Genomic DNA, 19,934 nt, shown 5'->3' with positions numbered 1-19,934 from the left:
AAATAACTTGTGAAGCAAATAAAATTTTCCTTGTGTAAGTCCTAAGATAATAAATGCACTCTAGGAGTGAACCTTTGGCGTGGGGGGAATGATAATAAAAAATCAGGACCTTGAATTCCTATATAGCTTTTAGACAGGCAAAATTTCCACTCTGTTGCACATAGAAAGGTGAGATGGCTACATAACCTGTGCTGGGTTGTGTGATAAAAAGCTCCTCTACATGTCCACAGAGTTACTCAGAGGGACAATGGCAGGACAAACAGCCTGGGTAATACCCTGCTGGGCTACTCCCAGGTCCACCAGACCACCAAAGGCTCACCTCCACTGGTCCAGAGCAGCACAGGAGGGTCAGCTATAGGACCATGGGGGTCCCTGCCAGTCTGGGTGTGAAAGCGTCTGTGTATCCCACAGTAAGAGCACAAGGGGTGGGGAGGCCGCTACTGGGACCTGGGAAGTGAAGTCCAGCCACACATGCGTGCATGTGATGATCTGTACCAGCAAATGGACTGGGGCTATGAACTTGAGGGCTCATATGCCCAGCTACCAGCAACTGGGGAGACTGGGGTGCAAGAGGTAGCTACTGGGCAGACTGAGTGTCTGAGTGCAGTTGCTGGAGGGACCCACCTTGTACATACATGTGTGTGCATGTATCTCTATATATGTGTACATATTCTCACTACTGGACCTCCATCCTGCTTAGCCAGAGAGGGAAGGAGGATGAAGCTGTTGGTGTTGCCCGTCTAATCTGTGCAACTTGCCATATATATACGTAAATATGTTGTGTATATGTGTTCTGTGTGCTTGTGCCTGCCGGGAATGCATCTTCAGCCTTGATAGTGGTTGGACCCGGGGGTATGGAACAGCAGCAGCCTCACCTTCCTCAGGCTGTTGGACTCAGTATGACATATTTTCCTCTAATAAACTGATCCTGTCCACTGAAAAGAGCAGAAAACAGCATGTGAGACACAGAGATCCTTGTCTCAGAAAACAGTAACAAATTACACCTATGTGTACAAATTACACCTATGTATATATAAAAAAAGATTATGTAACTGATAAGAGTATTTTATATCTCATGTTCCATGCCAAAAAATACTTTAGCCTGCAAAGATTTGCTTCATGGATGAATGAATTTATTAGTATCTTATTGGTATCTCTTATCAACCAGCAATCTCATGTTTGTTTTCAACAAGAGGATGTTTTGGGAACCTATTATGATGATTGAACTGTTTAATTAATTCCACATAAGACAAACACATGGAGCACTTTGAGCAGCAGAATACTGGTCTCCTTCCCTCTCAGATATAGATAAGAGATAGCTTCTGTTTCCAGTGCAAACTTGTTGACAACCATGAGAACCCTGCAAATATGATCATACCTATTCCTGCTTTTTGTAGCTTCAGTGACCTTGGGTCTGAATCTGGCATCCTCCCCTTCTGAAATCCAAAAGCAGTAGCCAGTGATAGTGGAATCAGGTAAGTGAATCAGAACGGCACCACGGCTGATGACCCCCTTGTCATGCTTAAGCCAACTGATAAGGACATACACCCCCTCAGAGACAGGTAATCATTAGCTATCTTCATTTTTCCAGAGGCAATCCACTGCCAAAAACTTTGCTGGAGCAGTCTTCATTGTAAAGCTCCAGCTGATAATCACAGGAGAGAGCATAAAATCAAGATCATGCATATACAGCAAGCTAACCCAGAATAATTTCTATAGTTCGTGTGACCTCAGTGCACCAATGACCTCCAGCAGCTGGCTGATCTTTTCTGGCAAAGTGGAACAAGTAGCAGACATCAAACAAATGTCTGTGCAGAAGGAAGAAGTTACATGATACAGTTCCTTCAGCAGAGAAACCACCAAAAGAATACTCCCCCTCTGTATCTGCTTCATCAACCCTGTTTACATACATCACTAGCCTGTCAAGTACTCCATCAAGCTAAAAATAAACAAACAAAAAAAAACACACACAAAAGAGACAGAAGGTTATTATTTATGACCAGAATCATTTCAGTCATCATGTTTACAGTGCAAACCTCTCAAGTCACAGGGGAAGCTGAAGGATAGTAAAACACAGTGTCATCACAGGAAGAAATGACTGAGGTGGGGGAGGGGAGAAGAGGGCATTTAGGATGGGACTATAAATTTACATTCCAGTTTCACTGCTGAAAACAAGGCATGAAGTACCTACCTTACTTAACTAATACGATGGTCTGAAATGTCTCCAAGGATCCACTACAAGGCTATCTTCCTAACAGTTTCTGAAAGGATTTGCCCCCCTGTAGAACAGTACCTGAAGAAAATCCTGAAGAACTGTTGCTTCTGACAAAGTCAAAAAGAACTTCAGCATAGCGCAGACACTATCTGGGAAAGTAGTAGCAGTAACTATTTATCGAAGCTACAAGAGAAGTTCAACTTCCCTATCCATATCAGGATCTGCATTTGGAAGAAACATTTCATTCTTGGCAGCTACTTTACAATACACATTTTCTGCATGTATCTTTTGTGCACTAGGTATCAAACCAAATCCTACAGGAGCAGTGAGTAGGACATGACTTGTGACAGATCCTGTCCCCAAATATACAACTGCTGTTTGTTTAAGATTGTATTATCCAACTGTTTTCCTATCTCCTATGTACTTAAGGGTGTTGCTTCATGTTCTAAAGGCAATTACCAGTCAGTGGGAATGACCTTCCTCAACATCTTGATGCTGAGCTTACACATTAAGGCCATGAATGCACAGCAAACACAGGCCAATACTGCTTTCCCCTGAAATATTTAAAGTTCATAGTAAGCAAAATGAACATATAGATAAGTTGCTCTGATAAGTATTTCACAGCAACCCCCTGCTTTATTTATTTGCAGACTCACCTTTGCATTTCTCCTCTGGCTGATGACAGATCCCACATTTTAAATGTCAGACAGCCTTGTGTCTGTTCTTAACTACACAAGTAAAAAGACTAACCTTCATACAGCTAAAGAAATGACTCCACAATCTCAAACAGAGCAATCAAATAAGATGGACAATATACAGAAATTGCTTTGGACCAATGCTAGTTACTAGTTGGCGCTGAACATGTTCATACGTCAAAGGTTCTATGCTACAGAGTATAGGAATGATAAAACAACCTACCACACTCCTATCTGTTCAGTTATACTTTACTTTTACTAGGCTATTGAAGCACAGGACTTTCAGATATGTCTGTGAGGTCTTCATGAATCAGTGGCATTTATTAGGTAGAACTGAAGATACTGTATCCTGTGAAGAGCTCTAAGACAGTAGCGGTGTTCATTATCCAAGCATGCAGTAAAGCTAAGAATCTACCTACCAAAACACCCTCTGTATCAGTTTTGTTAAGATGTCAGTCCCAGAGTTTAGTTCAAACAGGTCTCTAGGGGCCAAGAGTTCTCCAACTGATTTTCAAGCATGTTTGGCAGAACAACCCACTATGAATGAATTCCTGCAACAGCTAACACTAAAACAGGGTGCCAGAATGAAGGAACCGGAAGAGCAACAAGGGTGTCTGGATGAGGATCATCAAATGGAATGAAGAAAGCTTCATTGAGTAATTTTCTGGTGATTTCTTGCAAGAACCTTCCTTCCTCAGAAACACATATGCAAAAGAAAAATGTCACCAGAAAGTAGGGAAAAGAAAACCAGACTCACTACATCTGTAGTAAGTTAAAGACTCAGGTCATCTGTTCAACTATATGGATGCAAATACAGCACCATCTATAGCATTGCAATGCCATAATGAAAAAAAATATCATAAGCATTGACTTTTAAACATGAAACTGGCAAAGAAATAAAACCAGAAACACATGATACAGAACTGAAAACAAGGAAACATGAAGTATAGGGCAAAATTCCAAACTGAATAATGAAATGGTCCAGAGACAGAAGATAAAGAAACTGGGACAGCTTCAAAACCAGTATTATGTCAAAGCTGCATAGCTATGGCACTATCCTAGTAAAACACGAGATGCAGGGTTAAATCCCAATACGCTGAAGTGGTAACTGAACTCAGGTCTAGCTTCCTCTGGGAAAGGACTTTAACCATGTTATGCCATGAAGTTATGATAGCAGAAGCAAAACTTCAGTATTTAGAAAGGATATTACAGATGTCTGTATCTACAACAGATCTGTACTTTTGTTCCTTACATGACTCTTCAGACATACTTGAGCTTAGCAAGGCTCCCCAAGAACAGGAACAGGCAGTTTCCTGTGGATACCTCTGAGTAACAATCCAAGGTGTCTCCTGGATGGTATACAGAGTTTTGAATTCTGCTCCATGAAAACCAGGTGCCCAAAATTGAAATTTTGCAACACCTCATTAGCTCAATCCTTAATTTGATCTGGCCCTACGACACAGAACTCTTAACAAGGATGTTTCAAATGACAGACACTGCAATCATCAATTTAGGTTGGAAAATTCTGTCCATGCTTTAATTATGAGAGGTTTTCTGAGGAGTTTTCAAAAGTCCTAGCCCTTCCCCAGAACGCAATTTCCATAAAATAAATGAAAATGAACAAATTGACCTTAGCTCTAGCCCAGTGTAGATGCCAGAGTATCAGGGTTTCAACTAATAGATTAAAAGATATTAATTAGCTAAAAAAAAAAACCACAACCCCAAACAACCCACAGCAATACAAGAATGCAAATAAAATGGAATGTATAAAATGGTAGTAGGCAACAGTGAACGCACAGCAGTAAAACTTGATCCACTGCCTGTGCAAGAGTGGTAAGAATTCTTCAGTGAAGCCTGGAGAAAGAGAGGCACCACCCAGGCAGCAAAATACAGCTTCATTGTCAAAAAGCTCCCAAGAAGGCAATCACACCAGTGCTTGTTACATAGGTCTTCCCAGCTTGCTAGTGCACAAAACAAAAGACACACAGTTAACGCTAGTCTTGGAGAAAAATAGTCCAAATTCCCCACACTTTGATCATTAATAAAATCTACATCTTATCAACGCAACTGACTTGCAAACCCATTCAACTGCCTGCACAAACTTACAGCCGTATCTTCATACACATGGAAATACTTGACACTGTTTGTCTATAGCTTCCTCATTACCTAGGCATGTAGAAAATAAGTACAAGACCTGGATTCCACTGCTGCTTATAATTTTGAAGAGCAAAAAGCTATAGATAACAAGCTACAAAATAATAGCAATGGCAGGTCTTGTAGCCATATTAACAAACACTATCAAGAAATACTATCTAGCGGGACAACAGTGTGCTGGCTAACAGATTTAGGGAGGGAAACACATCAGGATAAGGAAGGTATTTAATTCCTTAAACTTAACTGGGAATAGGCTAATTTGAGCTTGAGAATTTTAGCTTCAGCATGATCTTCTTGTGCTGAAAGTTACAGATCTAACAAATGATCCGACAGAAAAACACAAGCTTTAGAAAACCAGTTCTTACAGAAAAATTATACCAGCAATGAAATAAAAGAAAAAACAGCAGTCAGTAGTTCATCTTCTTCAGATTCAGAAGGAAGTAAATGCTGGATCATGGGGAAATGCATGAGAGATGCCAGAAGACTCTCATGTAAAGCCATTCAGAAGAAAAGTGACTGGTATGAAGAAATGAGGGAACCCATGAAAGCTATTGAATCTTGAGTTGTGAATTAAAGCAACCTTTTTAATGTTGGAGAGAAGCTGGCATAATTAATAGACAAGAATAAAAGGCTTTCTGGCTTTCTCCCCATGTGCCAATGTTAGCATGGGAAGAATGGACGGCTGAAGTAACAAAATCCCTTCTTAAGAATTTTTGCATATTCTGATTTAATCATCAAATTGAAATCTAATGTACATGCACAGATACAGTACCATTGTAATTCCATTATTCTTTGGGATCCACTGTCCTTCCATTAATCAGTTAAAGGCCTGATGCTACCACGTAGGACAATGACTTGAGAAACGGTCTGGATACCTTTAGGAAGTTGCTAGGAAAGTGACCATAATGTAAATGCTTCAGTCACTGTGCATTCAAACTGGGAACTAGAGGACAATGATATATTAAGACTTGCTCGCTGCCTATTAAGTCAGACATGGTTTGGGCCTAATTATTTCTGGTTCCAGCCCAATCCTGTCAAGCTTACATTACTTGTACCTGCTACCACACTGACCTCTAGCTTGGTAACAACTGGCATAACCAGTTAAAGCTGAGCAAGCCAGCATGGATAGGACAGTCTGCACAGGGCGGGTCTTATGCCAAGAAAACATGGAACACCCCCCATCACCACCACCAAATCATAGAGCAGAGGCTTGTCTTCTCCAGGGGAAAACTTCCTCAAAACACAAAAAAAGCAGCAGGCTCCAGAGTTACAGATTCCTTTGTAGCTCTCCAGCAGGGTTGACTTTAGCAGACAATCCGCCAAATCAAGAGAGGCAGAAGAGCTTGAAGGTCTCTGTGCTTCCCTAGGCAACTCATGTGCTCCACAGAGGTCTTGGTCACATTCACAGAGGCTACAGCTACAGTCCAAATAACAGTTTAAGACAACAGTGGTCTGTCTATACTATAATAATAGTCAAAGCAGATGAATCCATATTCAGTTACTCTTTCTTGAGTTATTAGCAAAAGAACAACAGTGTGGCAGCCATGTGCTAGATCTGTGCCTCAGTATTGCATGATTTTAGTGTTGTGGTAAATAATAGCCAACTTCCCATGTGGTTTTGGAGTATTTAAGTTCTAAAAACATTGCATCCTTGGGCACAGACTACAATACCTATGAAGAACTGTGTGCTAAACATATGATTTGAACCACAGTAATGGATCAGAGACTCCAAACATTATGGCTGTTTAGTGCCCCAAGTCTTAAGATCCGATGGCTGAACCCAAAGAGCACTTCAGTAAGAACTCAGCTCAGAAAACTGGGCTCAGTTTGTGGCAGAGGCTAAAGACTTTGCCACTTCCTAGGCCCTTTCCCCCAGGATCATGCTTAGCCATCTTAACTTTTTTTAATTGTGTGACAGCCTTTAAGCAAACTGTTGCCCTACAGAGAGTTCATACAGTACCGTCAAAAAACCACATCAGCTCTGGACAGATCACTTTGGCAGAGGAAATATGGTTCAGTAATCAGAACCTAAGCTTGGAAGTAGCAGCAGGTTGGGTTTTTTTTCTTACTGGACTTAAGAGTTTTCCTTTACTGAAACTTGATTCTGGTTATAACCCAATATACCTTTAAGCATTTTAAGCTTTTAGCTCAGTGCTGCTGAGTTTAAGGCCCTCAAATCTACAGAAGGGGGTAAATGGTATTGCAAATAAATATGCTTTATCATCTACCAACAGGAGCTTTGCATAGGTGACACTCCATTCTCTACCTATACTCTTTCCCCATCCCATTTCAGAGACATTTCACAGTACGTTGCAAGACAGTGTAAAACACTTCAGGAATACTGCTAAATGCAGAACCGGAACACCTATCGTGTTTTGTGAGAAGGCTTAGAATTGCCATAAATCAAGTATTTCAGAATTTAATTACTACCACGTGAGAAAGGCCAGTGTGAGAGTTGATCCCCACAGAGTTAATTCAGTGCAAGTCATCTACACGTGCTTGCTTCCGAAACTGCACAGTTAATTACCTCAGTTTTTCCATTTCTACAGCAGCTAGTAAAGTAGCTTGTTACTTATGAAAATTCTGTAATATAAATCAAGACACCTGTTAACACAGAATACATTCTACTGCACATCTAGTAGAAGACATTTTAAAAGTCTACGTGAAAATTTTAATCTCTATGAAATCTTTGGGCAAAAAAATTATGCATGTACATTCTGCTGAATCATCAGCAGAAATAATGGCAGAAATTTTAAAGTTATTTTTCTTACTACTGGGCTATCTCTAAATGCCTGCTGCAACAGCCATCTGGGTTATCTGAAATGTTGAAGCATCCTGGAAACAGCTTTCAATCATATTTCAATGTTCAGACAATTAAAAGTTTTGCAATAACAGCACAGCAAATTTAAGCCGACTTACTTTTCTAGCTGGCTTTTCCTGGTCGCTTTCACCTGTCCCTTCTAAGGGGTTCAAAACGTTCCCACAGCTTGCAGACCAGAAGTTGAAAAACACCGACACAGGGAAACTCACAACCTTACTCTTTGCCAGAGAACTGGGGGAGGTGAGGGTGGAGGGACAGCTCAATCAGGGTTTTGAAGATTTTTGGGTGGAAGCTAGTAGCAAAGCACGTTATTTCTTGTTATTACAAGTCCTCGTGGACAGCAGACTGCCACTCTGACCTAAACCGACAACCCGCAGCTTAAAGTCAACGGGCTGCAGTTACCAGAAGAGGAAATGACTGATCTCTGTAGTTTCCCCCTCTTCTTTCTTTCTTCTTTTTGCGAGCTAGCCCGGGTGTTTCGCGTGTCCCACGCCGTTAGGCGCAGCGTGGGCGCCGCTCGCCGCGCCGCGCGTTGGTGCCGGCGCTGGGCAGGCGGCCCGCCCGGCCCGGCCGCGCTCCCGGTTAAGTGCCTTTCGCACCGCTCCCGGCGCCCACGTAGCCTCGGCAGCCCCGCCGGCGGGCGCGGGGCGCGGGCCAAGGCAGCGGGGGACGGCACGGCGAGTAGGCGGCAGCACCGTGCGAGACCCCTCCGCCTCCCAGGCCAGCCCCCCGCCCGGGATGACTAAGCCGGAGCCGCGGGTACAGGGGGAGCGCGACCCCGACCCGGGCGCTCCTCAGGGCGAGGCGCGCCCCTCGGGAGGGAGCCCCTCCACCGCCGGCCCACGCACGGCGCGGCCGCGCTCCGCTCACCTCCAGGCGCTGCCTCCGTCCAGCCCGCCGGTGAGTCACCCGCGACGGCGGCCGCTCACCCGCTCCCCTCCGCGCCCAAGGTGAGCGCCGGGGGTGCGGGGCGGGCGGCGCCGGGCCGCCAGCCCCCGCCTCCTCCCCTTGCCGGTCGCCAGCAGCGCGGGCGCGGCTGGGACTCGTAGTCCCCCCTCAGCCCCCGCCGGGCGCGCGCCCGCCGCCGCCTACAAGTCCCAGGATGCCTCGGGGCCGCCCGCGCGCCGCGCGTCTGAGGGGGCTGCGCGCGCCCGCCCGGCAGCGCCCTTCGCGCCGCGGTGCCCGGCTGCGGCCGACGGCCCTTCTTCCCTGCTACATTTGCTAAATATAGTAAAGTATATTTCAGATTGAAATACCAAACCGTGACCGGGGAGCGCGGGGTGGGCGCTGGTAGCGGTGACACCCCGCCCAGGTGCGGCCTGGGGGCTGCTGTTGCGCGGAGGAGGGTTGTGGTGGGTGGTGCTGAGGCGCGCTGTGGTGGTCCTGGAATACACCTGTTGGGTTGTCCCCAAAGTCCAGAGAAGCTGCCTCGGGATTCATTGTCTGATTTGGAAACGTAGACAGCAATGCTCTGACTAATAAGAAATGTAGGGTATGCCCCAGGCATCCAACAGGGACGCATGCTAGTCGTGTAAATGATCGTCAAAGTAGAACGTGCTAAAGGACTTCATGTTGACTGAACGCTTCAGGAGACTTGATGATTATTTCTCTTCTTTTTTAATGAGGAGCTACTTTTTGCTAGCTCCGCTGGGTGAAAAACACACTCAGCCTGGGCCTCGGGGTGGCCAGCCTCCTAAGTGACTGGTGTGGCTTTTTATTTCTTTAGGGGTACAAAGGATATATAGTTATCAATTTCTTTGTGAATACACAGGAATTAGTTGTGAAATATCTTTACAGATCTCATCTTTCAGTCTCCAATTTATAAATGTTTTCCAATGTAATGATGGCTTGCTTGCTGTCCCACCCAGGTGAAAATGTTTACCTGCTGCTCAGTTTCCTAGAGATTTGGTTTTGTTTATAGAACTGGTAGGAAAAAAACATTTTAAATTTTTTTACGCACTGAGACCATGGCAAAAATTGTAAAACTGGTGTCTACAGGAATGTATAATTTTGAAAACCTTAAAACTATTCCTTGATGTGTTAGCCCTTGTTAAGAGTTTAAGAGTAACATCAATAAAATTTAAAGTAATTCAAGCTGAAATACGGTACTTTAAATTTCAGTATTGTCAAACAGAAATTTCAAGGTCAAAACATTTCAGAAGTTGCATTTTAAATAAGAAGTTTGTTAAACCAGTTTTATCCAAAAATAGGCTGTAACAAAAAGGCATTTTGATGAACAGAGTGATATATACGATACACCACATACATCGGACATTATGTGGAATGGTGCTGGATGCCATGGTTATACAGAGCTGGGTAAATGGAGATACTTTGGGAAAGACATCTGTTTGATTCATATTTATTTATCCAGAAAGCTACTTTTTCCTGAACTTGGGCAGGTTAGAATGCAGGTGTAATTACCTTATAAAGGTGTGGCGTCACCACTAATGTACTGCAATTGTGAAATGCTTTATTACCGGTAAATCATATATTGCAGTAACATACCACAGACAGACCTGTACTTACACACCCCACACAAAGAGGAGGGAGGGGAGAAAGCCTGAAACAAACATGGGAGTAGCAGATGTCCTGCTAGAAAAACCCACAAAAGTATAAATCATTTTGACAGTTACAGTAGTCCACACTGTGGATTATGTTACACTAATTGTGTCAATGGTTGCCTTTAAATACAGGCTGGTTTTAATTTCTTGTGCACATTTTGGCATGAAGCACTGGGAAGGTTAATGGTTCTTTTTATTGCTTCTTTCCAGCATTGTCTAAAATGGTAAAAGATGCTTCCGTTCTTCAGCTCTGAGAGAAGGGCAGGGATTAATATAGTGCTAAACTCAGTAGGGACGAGATGAAAAGAGTATTTTTGGTCAAAACAAGAAAAGGGAGGGGAAGTCAGTGTAGAATAAACAATAGGGACAGTTGAAGAGACTAAAAAATCCCCTGTGGAGCATAATTGGGGGAAATTAGTTAATGGGACACACGCCACTGAAGCTGTGTGATGACAGAGCACGCAGTGTGAGCTTTGAGGGCTCATCTGGCTCACAGGGGATGGAGCAGCGCGAGCCGCTGCTCTCCAGCAGCCTAAGGAAAGCTGCGAGGCACTGGCAAAGGCCAGATCCGGTGCTTACAGCTGCTTAGAGCTTCAGTTGTTGGGCTGTTTAGTTCTCAGTTTCCTCAAACAACCACGGATAGTGAGCATGGGCACAGGGGCTAGCTGAGGGGCTGGGGAGTGTGGAGACTTCTGACACTTCTGCGTGTCTCATTGGCGTGGACATCTGAGGTTAGCAAATGGTATTAGACGGGATCCATTGATGGGGTCACTCCCAGCCAGTCCCTAACTACACTCAGAGTTCTTCTAATAACTTGACAGCTTTCTAAGGTGAAAGCCCCCCAGTAATATTTGACCATGGAGTCTGTCGTAAGTCCTAGGACAGGTCAAACCAGCTGAATTGGTGAAGTTGAGGTGGACATTTCCAGATTGAAGTGGAACACATTTAGATTTACAGGGATTTTCCCACTGATATCAGTGGCTTGGTTCTCGAAATGCTCCTGTTAATTAGTTACTACCTACATCCTATACAGATTAGTCATGTCAAGCTTTGATATTGTCCATAATAAGACAATTATTCTAGCAGAGGTCCAAACATTAGGACATTTTGCTTTTTACCACCTGAAGTTCCTTGAAAGTGGCTGAACTCAAATGCTTTTAAATGTCCCTTGAGAAGGGCGTGTTTTTAAATGAGCTATGCTGGGTGTCCAGTCATGAATATAAACCAGCTGAATGGCTTTGTGTGTGCCCTTTCTAAGCCACTTGGAGCAATATGGTCTCAGCAGAAGGCTGGCGAGCGTATGGACAGTCAGTGTGCAGGGAAGGAGCTCCTGTGGTATCAGCAAAAGCATCCCAGTGCGGCCGTGGCCCTGAAACCTGTGACTGCCCAGAACCTCCCAGAGTCCCGCCTTTGGCCCAGAGGCCATCAGGGAAGCAGCCGAGCCCTCTGAAATAGCTTCTTTGCCACCGACTTTTTCACAGATCTGTAGTGACACAGCTCAAAAGCACAACCACATCCTCTTCCACCCTGTCCCCTCCCAAAGCAGCTGAACAATCTTGTTTTCATTCAAAAGAAATACAGATTCAAACTACAAACTCGGCATTTGTCAGTACAGTATTCCTCCATCCCTGCAATACCATTGTTACTGGGCCCCTCCTTGCTGGGTGCTGGCTCAGACTCTCCCCATCAGGCTCTGTGGTAATTAGCCGTGCCCAGGCCTAAGTCCTTAGGCTTGCTGCCAGGTTGGTCCCTTCAGCTGAGCCAAGAAGAGCACGGGGGGGAAAAAAAAGCAACAGTCATAAAATATCAGTAACGCAGGAGAACACTAGGCAGCTCGTCCACATGCGACCCCTATGACTTGTGCAGCCTCATACCTTATGGTGGTTTCTTTTGGCAGCAGATCCAGCATCTGTGGGGGCTTTGTCTGCTCCTTCACAGGAGATGTGCTGCAAGCGGGTGTGTGGTCTCAGCTGCTCCAGGTTGCTAGTAACCCTTGAAGAGCTCTTCAGGGCCCTGCTTAAGGTAGGCAAGCCCTTTTGGTGTTCTGCAGTTGGCGTGAGGCTCCCTTACCAGCTCAGGATTAAGGTAGCTCCCCTCTGCAGGTAGCTTGTTCCTGCTATGCCAGTGTTGGGCCGCGTTTAGTTAAGCCTCGCTACAGAGCTGAGCTGAGCGGGGTTCATCTGCTGTGCTTTGCTGCTTGCGCATGGACCTTTCTGCATCCCTCCACGGGGCTTACAGAGCCTTGCGGCTTCCTGCTTGGATAGTAACCAAACCCCATTCCCCACTGATGGATAAATGATGAGGTGATGCTGTGACAGCATTTCCACCCAGTGATATTTGCCCGGAAGGATTAGGAAGTAAATAAAACATAGATCCATGTTTATGGCTGTTGTCATGTCTCTTTCCAAGCGTTTTCCTTTCTAGACTAAACAAACCAACTCTTTCTAATTGGAAGCTCGTGGTTTCAAGGCTCTTGTTTCTGTTGCTGTACTCTGCAATCTCTCCACTTGTTTACATCTGTATTTAAGTGAAGGGCTCAACAGCTGACAACTGCTGTCTATATATATTTAATGTGTTTTACCATAAACACTTCTATTGATACAATGCAAAATGACTTGTTTTTAAACTGCTCTATGCTGTTGATTCTCTTCCTGTAGTTCTGCTGCCTAGCTAGATATCTTCCCATTTTGCATGCTGGTGCCTTGCTCTTTGATAGTGTCTTGTCCTTGAGTGCATTTGCTGTGCTATTTCATTTCTACCCGTTTCTCTAAATTGTCAAGTTCATACAAAGCCTAATTTGATCCTTCAAAGTACTTGTGCTCCACGTATTTCCTCCCATTAAGGTAATACTACCACCTTTGGATGAAGCAAGCTCAAGAGAAGAACATTTAGGCAAAAATATGACTTCAGGTTTTGGTTGTCCCAGGAAGTTCAGCAGGTCAGCACTTCACCTTCCTGTATTTTTATTTCATTTCTCGTAGGTTCTCCCTACTGTACTTGAACATGGGTTAGGAAGCTGATGGGAGAAAGGAGGAAGACTATAAGGCATACTAAAAATATCAATTTTCATAGTTACGCCTGCAGGTTTTATACCAGTAGATAAGCTTATTTGTTAGCGCATTTTACAGCAGTATCGCTTTTATTGCCATTGTTGATGTGCTATGTCACTCTAGTTATTTTAACAACTATTTAATATCAGGTGACTCATGGCTTTCAGTCAGATGGGAGGAAAAATAAACCAGCACATACACTGAGCATGCCATATGTGCGTGGGACCTCGTGTGCTCTAGGAATGGAAAAAAAATGTAAGGAAGAATTTCCTGGAATCTGGAAAGGGCAAATGACAGTATCACTTGGGAGCTGACCATCAGGGATGATTTTCTTGAGAAAAGCCTGTGCGCAGTTTGTAGTGAGTTCTAGTGAAATGTCTCTCTCAGTAGTCATGATTACATATATTATTCAAAAGAAATAAATACAACTGTGAAAAGCAGCTTCTCTGATTATGCTGCTCTCTTACCTGGAAAAAGAAATCAGATTAAGTGCCTCATTGTATCTAAAGTCTTTAAAATAAATTAATTCCCTAGCAACACCCTAGCTGCACATGCATTTTAGATTGAAATATCACCCTTCTATTGACATATAAGGGCAAATAAAATTATCTTAAAAAATAGGAGCATATGTCCTGCATTTTTGTTTGTTCAATGGGCGAAACCTTTATTACAATATTTTAAAATCTCTTGCCCAAACATTAAGCTATTATATTAATAACCTCTTTTTTTTTCTTTCATTCCTGCTCTTTCTCTGAATAGATCCTTTATCTTGTTTCAAGGATTGAAAGCACCCAGATGGTTCTTCAGTACAGTACAGCGGGTTTGCAGCTGCGGGCGGCTGGGCTGTTGCAGTACATTTCCAGGTCTGTCAAAGGTCTGTTGCATAATTTTGACCAAGCCAAGGTATTGACTAGTTGGTCACTGAATGACCTCCTTGTTTCCTGCACTACTAACATACCTTTGATCAAAAACCTCTTAGAATTAAACACATTTTAAGTGGCTGAGCATGGGTGTGTAACAAACATCATTCTGGTTCAGACCCATATGGTCCCCAAAGCAGGTGCACGTGACGTAAGAGCACAGCAGGTGTATATGGTCCTCCTCTCTAATGAGGAGCGGCTGAGGGAACTGGGGCTGTTGAGCCTGGAGAGGAGGAGGCTCAGGAGGGACCTTACTGCTCTCTGCAGCTCCCTGACAGGAGGCTGTAGGCGGCAGGGTGTGTGTGTGTGTGTGTGTGTGTGTGTTGGTCTCTTCTCCCAGATAACAAGTGATAGGACAAGAAGAAATGGCCTCAGGTTGTGCCAGGGGAGGTTTAGATTGGATATTAAGAAAAATTCTTCTCTGAAAGAGTGGTGAGGCCTTGGAAGAGGCTGCCCAGGGATGTGGTGCAGTCACCATCCCTGGAGGTGCTTAAAAGAGTTGTAGATGTGGTGTTTAGGGACATGGCTTAGAGGTGGACTTAGCGGTAGGTTTATGATTGACTTGATGATCTTAAAGGTCTTTTCCAGCCTAAGTAATTCTAAAAATTAGCAGCTTTGCCTGTTTTGAACCAGGTTGCTTATGTGCTGCACTGTAGTTCTCAGAGCCTGGAAACACCATTTTGCACATCACATATTGGGTTCGCAGATAAAGACAAGAGAGAGTGTGTACTGGTCTGTGGTCCCGTTTTATTCCTTGCGCCAGGACCTGCTCCAACGAACATGTTATGCCCACAGGTGGGACTGGGAAAAATTCTTGGTTTGTGTTATTTGCAAAGTGCTGTTAAGTGCGATGTACTAAATATTAAAACATGCCATTGATGTCTGCATTAGAATCTAGGTTTTTAGTAAAAGAAGTTGGTTTGTGATTTCATGTAAAGCTGCATGGTTTGAAAAGTCTAACGTCAGAATTCTTTGTTGACATTATTTTTATTGAAGCATGGATCTTTAGCTTGTTTCACCATAAAGTGAAGCATTTTATTTATGATAATAGACAGTTTAGGGCTATAGGGGCATTATAACGTTGCTGGTGTAGATACAACTTCATCAGAAGATACAAACATGACCCGCAATAGAAACAAACACCAAAGAGAACACGATGAAATGTTCACTGTTTACAAATCACGTCATTACTACAGACACCAAATGGCAGTTACTGTAAGTAAATCAGTTGCAAAGAACTGACTACATTTAGACAGGGAATTGGGAACTTCTGTCTGGGGCTTCACCCACAACTCCTTAGTAGAAAAAGTTTAATGTCAAGCATTCTTTTTTTATCCACAAAACAATGCTAACCAACAGACATATCAAAGAATAAGACTGAAGGATATCAACGCCTTTACAACTACTTTTGCAATTATCTTCTTGATTAGGTACTTTCTTTTTTTTTTTTTTAATACATTTTGTCAAAAGGTAAATAGCTGAAAAATCAGCAGCAAAAATATTACAACAACAAAACAAGTAAATACAGTGCCAGTGTGTCATGTTGTAGTAGAGAATACAAAGAAGACAAACAATGATAACTTAATCATATAAAATGACACAGAGCTGAAATACAGTGCACTTAAATACCTACGTGACAAAGAATGTTAAATTCTGTACTTAGTATGTAGGTTTTTTTAAACATAAAATCTGAAAAGTCTTTGTGCTTAAATTTTTTTTCCTGTTAAACAGAATTAATTGCTTACTTCCAATACTGCCACTGTAACTGATATTACAACAGATCACAATTTTCACAGACACATCAACATTAAAACATTTACCTATGAGAAAATAAGTCACTTCTCATTAGTTCACAGTGCGAAAAAGTGGTGTACACTCTGTCTTGAGAAAGGCTTTCAGTTATTCATCAAGCCAGTTGCAAAAAAGTCCTGATACCAGACGCAGTGCTAGATTTAAAGAATGGAAAGCAACACATCACATGTTGGGAGGAAAAAAATAAATTTCTCATTTCTTCATGGATATCGTCTAAGTGACCTTCGTCTTCTGTTGTAGAAATGCCTGAGCCCATGTTGCCGTGAAAAATTCATCATGTAATTTTGTTTGCGAGTGCTGTTAAAATCAAAGGACGGAGGAAGAGAAGAGTGTCAGTTTCTTTTATATGTACTTTAAATTCTTTCGAAGCAGTGAGCTAGTGGGACAGATTCTTCTTTGTCCTTGCATGACCTTTCAAGCCTGTGTAAAGTGGTGTGAAGTGCGCCCTTTGTACAACAGCAAGGTACAAGGCAATTGAGAATCTGTCCCACTTCGCTTTTATTTTTAACTCATTATCTTAGGGAAATGTTAAGAGCTTTCAGCTAATGAAAACTTGTGCTGCCTAGGGCCAGATTCACTAAAGCTGTATGCACTTCATATCCTTTCAATACAGGGCATCTCTTTACAGTCGTTTTATACTCCAGGTGTCCTTCTGTCTTTTACAATTAACTGCTTTATCTTGAGAACAGAAGAAAAGCTTTACTCAACTTCATTATGTTCCACTTTTACCATAAAGGAAGTAGAGCACAACACTTCTATCCAGACTTAAATTTTCCCTCCCCTGTACACCTCCATCCAAAATTAAAGGAAGATCTGAGAAATAAGCATCATCACGTCTGGCAGGAGACCAGGCAAGAGGCAGCCTGACTGCAGCGTACTTGAAGAAGCGGCACTTCACTTGTTTGGAAGAGGTACCTTGAGGACAAGACCCACCCCAACTTAATGTAGGTTTCTACCTCTTCCACTGAGGGCAGAAAGAACCATGAGAAGGCAGCAGTGGACAAGACAGCTGTCTGGGACTCTGGCACCTGAAACCCATCTGACTCCTAAGGGCTGGAACCCAGCTTCAGTTTCCAAATTTTAGCAGCTTTGTAAATGGAGCCCTTAAAATCTATGGTGCATCCGTATGAGCCTACTTATGGCCTATACAGGCTTGCCTACACCTTGGACAGAACTGCACATACAGCACCACAGACCCTACTGCCTCTGCTGTGGCAGGGGACGGCAGAACAGCCACAGAGTTTCGTCAGGCTGTGCCTTTTCTTGGTGTGTTTACATACATGCCCAAACCCCCAGTGCATGCACACAAATACGGGCCTACATAGATCTACAGCCAAACTGCATTCAGAATTACATGAGAATGAAAAGGTTTGTGTATTCTTAAGTTCTGATAAAGGACGTCTCCTCTCAGACCTACCACTTGCAATGCACTTGACATACAAAGCAGGTGAGACATTGCTGTAAGAGAGACTGTGACTTGAGCTCTGCACTGTAGAGTGCCAGGGTATGGGAAAGACCTTTCGATCAGAGGACTACTTTAAAAAAACTAAAAGTGTCACATACTGCTGCCAGACTCTAGGTTTTAGAGCTACCTGACCCCCTTTCTCCACATGGAAAAATGGCATGCAAGATGCTCCCATAGATGCAGTCAGAGGAGGCAGTTTCCTTAAGAGATTGGAGCACTGTGTTAACCATGCAGGCCCCAAGGACAACTCCAACAGGTGGAAGGAGCTTCACCAAGGAGAACTGCTGATGACTGCATGGCCCAGTTTTCTTTCGGTTTCCAGAGGAAAGGAGCTACGAAGGTGTAGTGAATCTGTGCAGTCTCAGGATAACTTCTGACTCCCCCTCCTAATCCTCCCTGCCTGCTTAGGACCTTGTGCTTTCTAGCTTTGTCTTGCAGTGGGAGAAGGATGCCTGGCCTAAGCATCTCTGCTGCAAGGGACTGGGTGTTACTAGGACCCTTCAAACCAAGAAGCCCATCAGATTTTAAAGGTGATCTGTGAAGTAAAGGCCTGCAGTAGACATTACAGTCAACAAGTCTCCCATTTGTGGGTGCAAGGCAGGTTTTCACTTGCGAGCTTTCTTTGTAAGAAGTAAATACTTATACTGTAATCAGACATACGCTCCTCTGTAGTGCATAAGCTTACTTTAGTGAATATGGCCCTTAGGAAAAAGGAATAATTACCTACTTTACAAAATACTTATCATCCTTCAGAGGCAAAGATAGCTTTTGCTGTAGTATGCTAATTTCATCAAAAAAAGCGCTGTATAATAAAATTACACCCTTTTCAACAGCTAATCTAGAACACGATTGACTAAACTGAATAAAAGCAGTTGTGTCAAAATCTAGGTTATAAACCCCTAAGCAAGTCCAAGTCACTTATGAACTAGTTTTCCAAGGCTTTGCAAATTGTTATATTTTTTTCCCCACTAGAATGTACATACAAGAATGAAATTCAGTCCAGCTCCTGGTGACAATGAAAGCAAACAGATCTACACTCGGCACAACTTTTGGCACCCTCACAGTAAGGCAGAGCTCTAGAGCAACTGGCAGTTAAGAGAGGGGTTAATGTTTGAGGTTGACTAGTCCTGACTTTCACCTGACTTCTTCATCTGAAATGGAAAGGTCTGTGCTGAATTGCAAGAGTTTTGTGTAAGAGAGGGACTGCAGTGACTTTGTATAGTTTTAATGCCACTTGGTAGCTCAAGTGCGAAGAAGCCTTGAAGATCAGTCTTTATTCTGATCCTGTAGTCATCTCAGCAGAACATTACCCTCACTGCAATGCCAAATGCCTCACTGAGGAAGGCAGGAGGGAAATCATAACCCTGAACCCACTCTGGAAAGTGGCTTGGAGGAGGTCTTAATCTTGCCTTCCCTTTCATTCCCATTGCCTGGGAAGTGGGTGGTTCCTTAGACACTGGGCCCTCAAGGTGACATCTCACCTCTGAGGAGAGCATTAGAACCATGAAGTGAGGATGGAGCACCTATCTGTTGGGAGAAGGCTGCTCTGCAGCCAAAATACAGGAGCCTGGGAGAAAGCACAGCCCAACTATGAGTGGCCTTACTTTAGGTACATGGGACCAAACAGAGCCTGTCAATGTGTTTTGCTGACAAAATTGCCATTTCTGGACCTGGTTAAATTTAGGATTAAGCTTGGCTGCGAGAGCCTCAGCTTGGGCAAGACTTGGACAGCCAGGGAACATATAGTCCTTGGCCCAGGGGCCTTTGCGTTCCCCCATCTCCCTCCTGCCTTTGGTCTGCTCACATTCAGCATCAGCTCAGCAGAGATTTTCAGGACTCATTCTGGACACTGCTAGGTGCACCTAGTCTCTATTTCACTTCAAATGATACCATTTTGTATCTGGCCTTAAAGTTGTGATGAAGGTGTTTAAAACAATGAACAAACAAAAAACAAAACAAAAAAAAGCAACAAGAAAGGAAAAGAAAGAATTGAAAAAAGGAGCAAAGAAAGAGTTACATAATAACTTAAAAGATATTTACTTATCTTCTATGTGTATCGTTCTGTCTTGTTATAAGATGATCAAGAAGTTACAAAGAAGCAGACATTTATGTCTTACACTGAACACCAGAGCAGTGCAGTGTGTGAAAAATAAAAGAAATCTAAATTCTCAAGAATGAAATACTTTTTTTCCTTACACTGACATGGCTCAGACTTGTCCTCACTAAGATCTGAGACAGGTT

The 19,934-nt window shown here is 43.3% G+C and overlaps 2 protein-coding genes across 5 annotated transcripts in view; both read right to left on the bottom strand.

Moving 5' to 3' along the window:
- SLC26A5 (solute carrier family 26 member 5) overlaps positions 1-8,883 on the bottom strand; it is a 36,629-nt gene extending 27,746 nt beyond the window's left edge. The window contains exons 1-2 of one of the 3 annotated variants that reach the window (XM_037390374.1): positions 7,984-8,071; positions 876-935 (exon numbers count right to left, since the gene is read on the bottom strand). The gene's annotated coding sequence lies outside the window, so the exon portion shown is untranslated. Of the gene's footprint in view, positions 1-875; positions 936-7,983; positions 8,072-8,755 lie in introns of those variants that run through there. The other 2 variants (XM_037390373.1, XM_037390372.1) reach the window with 2 other exon arrangements.
- A 6,501-nt stretch (positions 8,884-15,384) lies between these two features.
- Positions 15,385-19,934, bottom strand: part of RELN (reelin) — a 297,870-nt gene continuing 293,320 nt past the window's right edge. For both annotated transcript variants that reach the window (XM_037387677.1, XM_037387678.1), the window contains one exon: positions 15,385-16,525. In XM_037387677.1, the coding sequence (XP_037243574.1) occupies positions 16,429-16,525 (97 nt within the window). In that variant the 3' untranslated portion in view covers positions 15,385-16,428. The remainder of the gene's footprint in view (positions 16,526-19,934) is intronic.

Source organism: Falco rusticolus, chromosome 5 (genome assembly GCF_015220075.1).
Source record: "Falco rusticolus isolate bFalRus1 chromosome 5, bFalRus1.pri, whole genome shotgun sequence".
Lineage (NCBI taxonomy): Eukaryota > Metazoa > Chordata > Aves > Falconiformes > Falconidae > Falco > Falco rusticolus.
The sequence above is the reverse complement of the archived record's forward strand: the minus strand, read 5'-3'. Positions and strand labels throughout refer to the sequence as shown.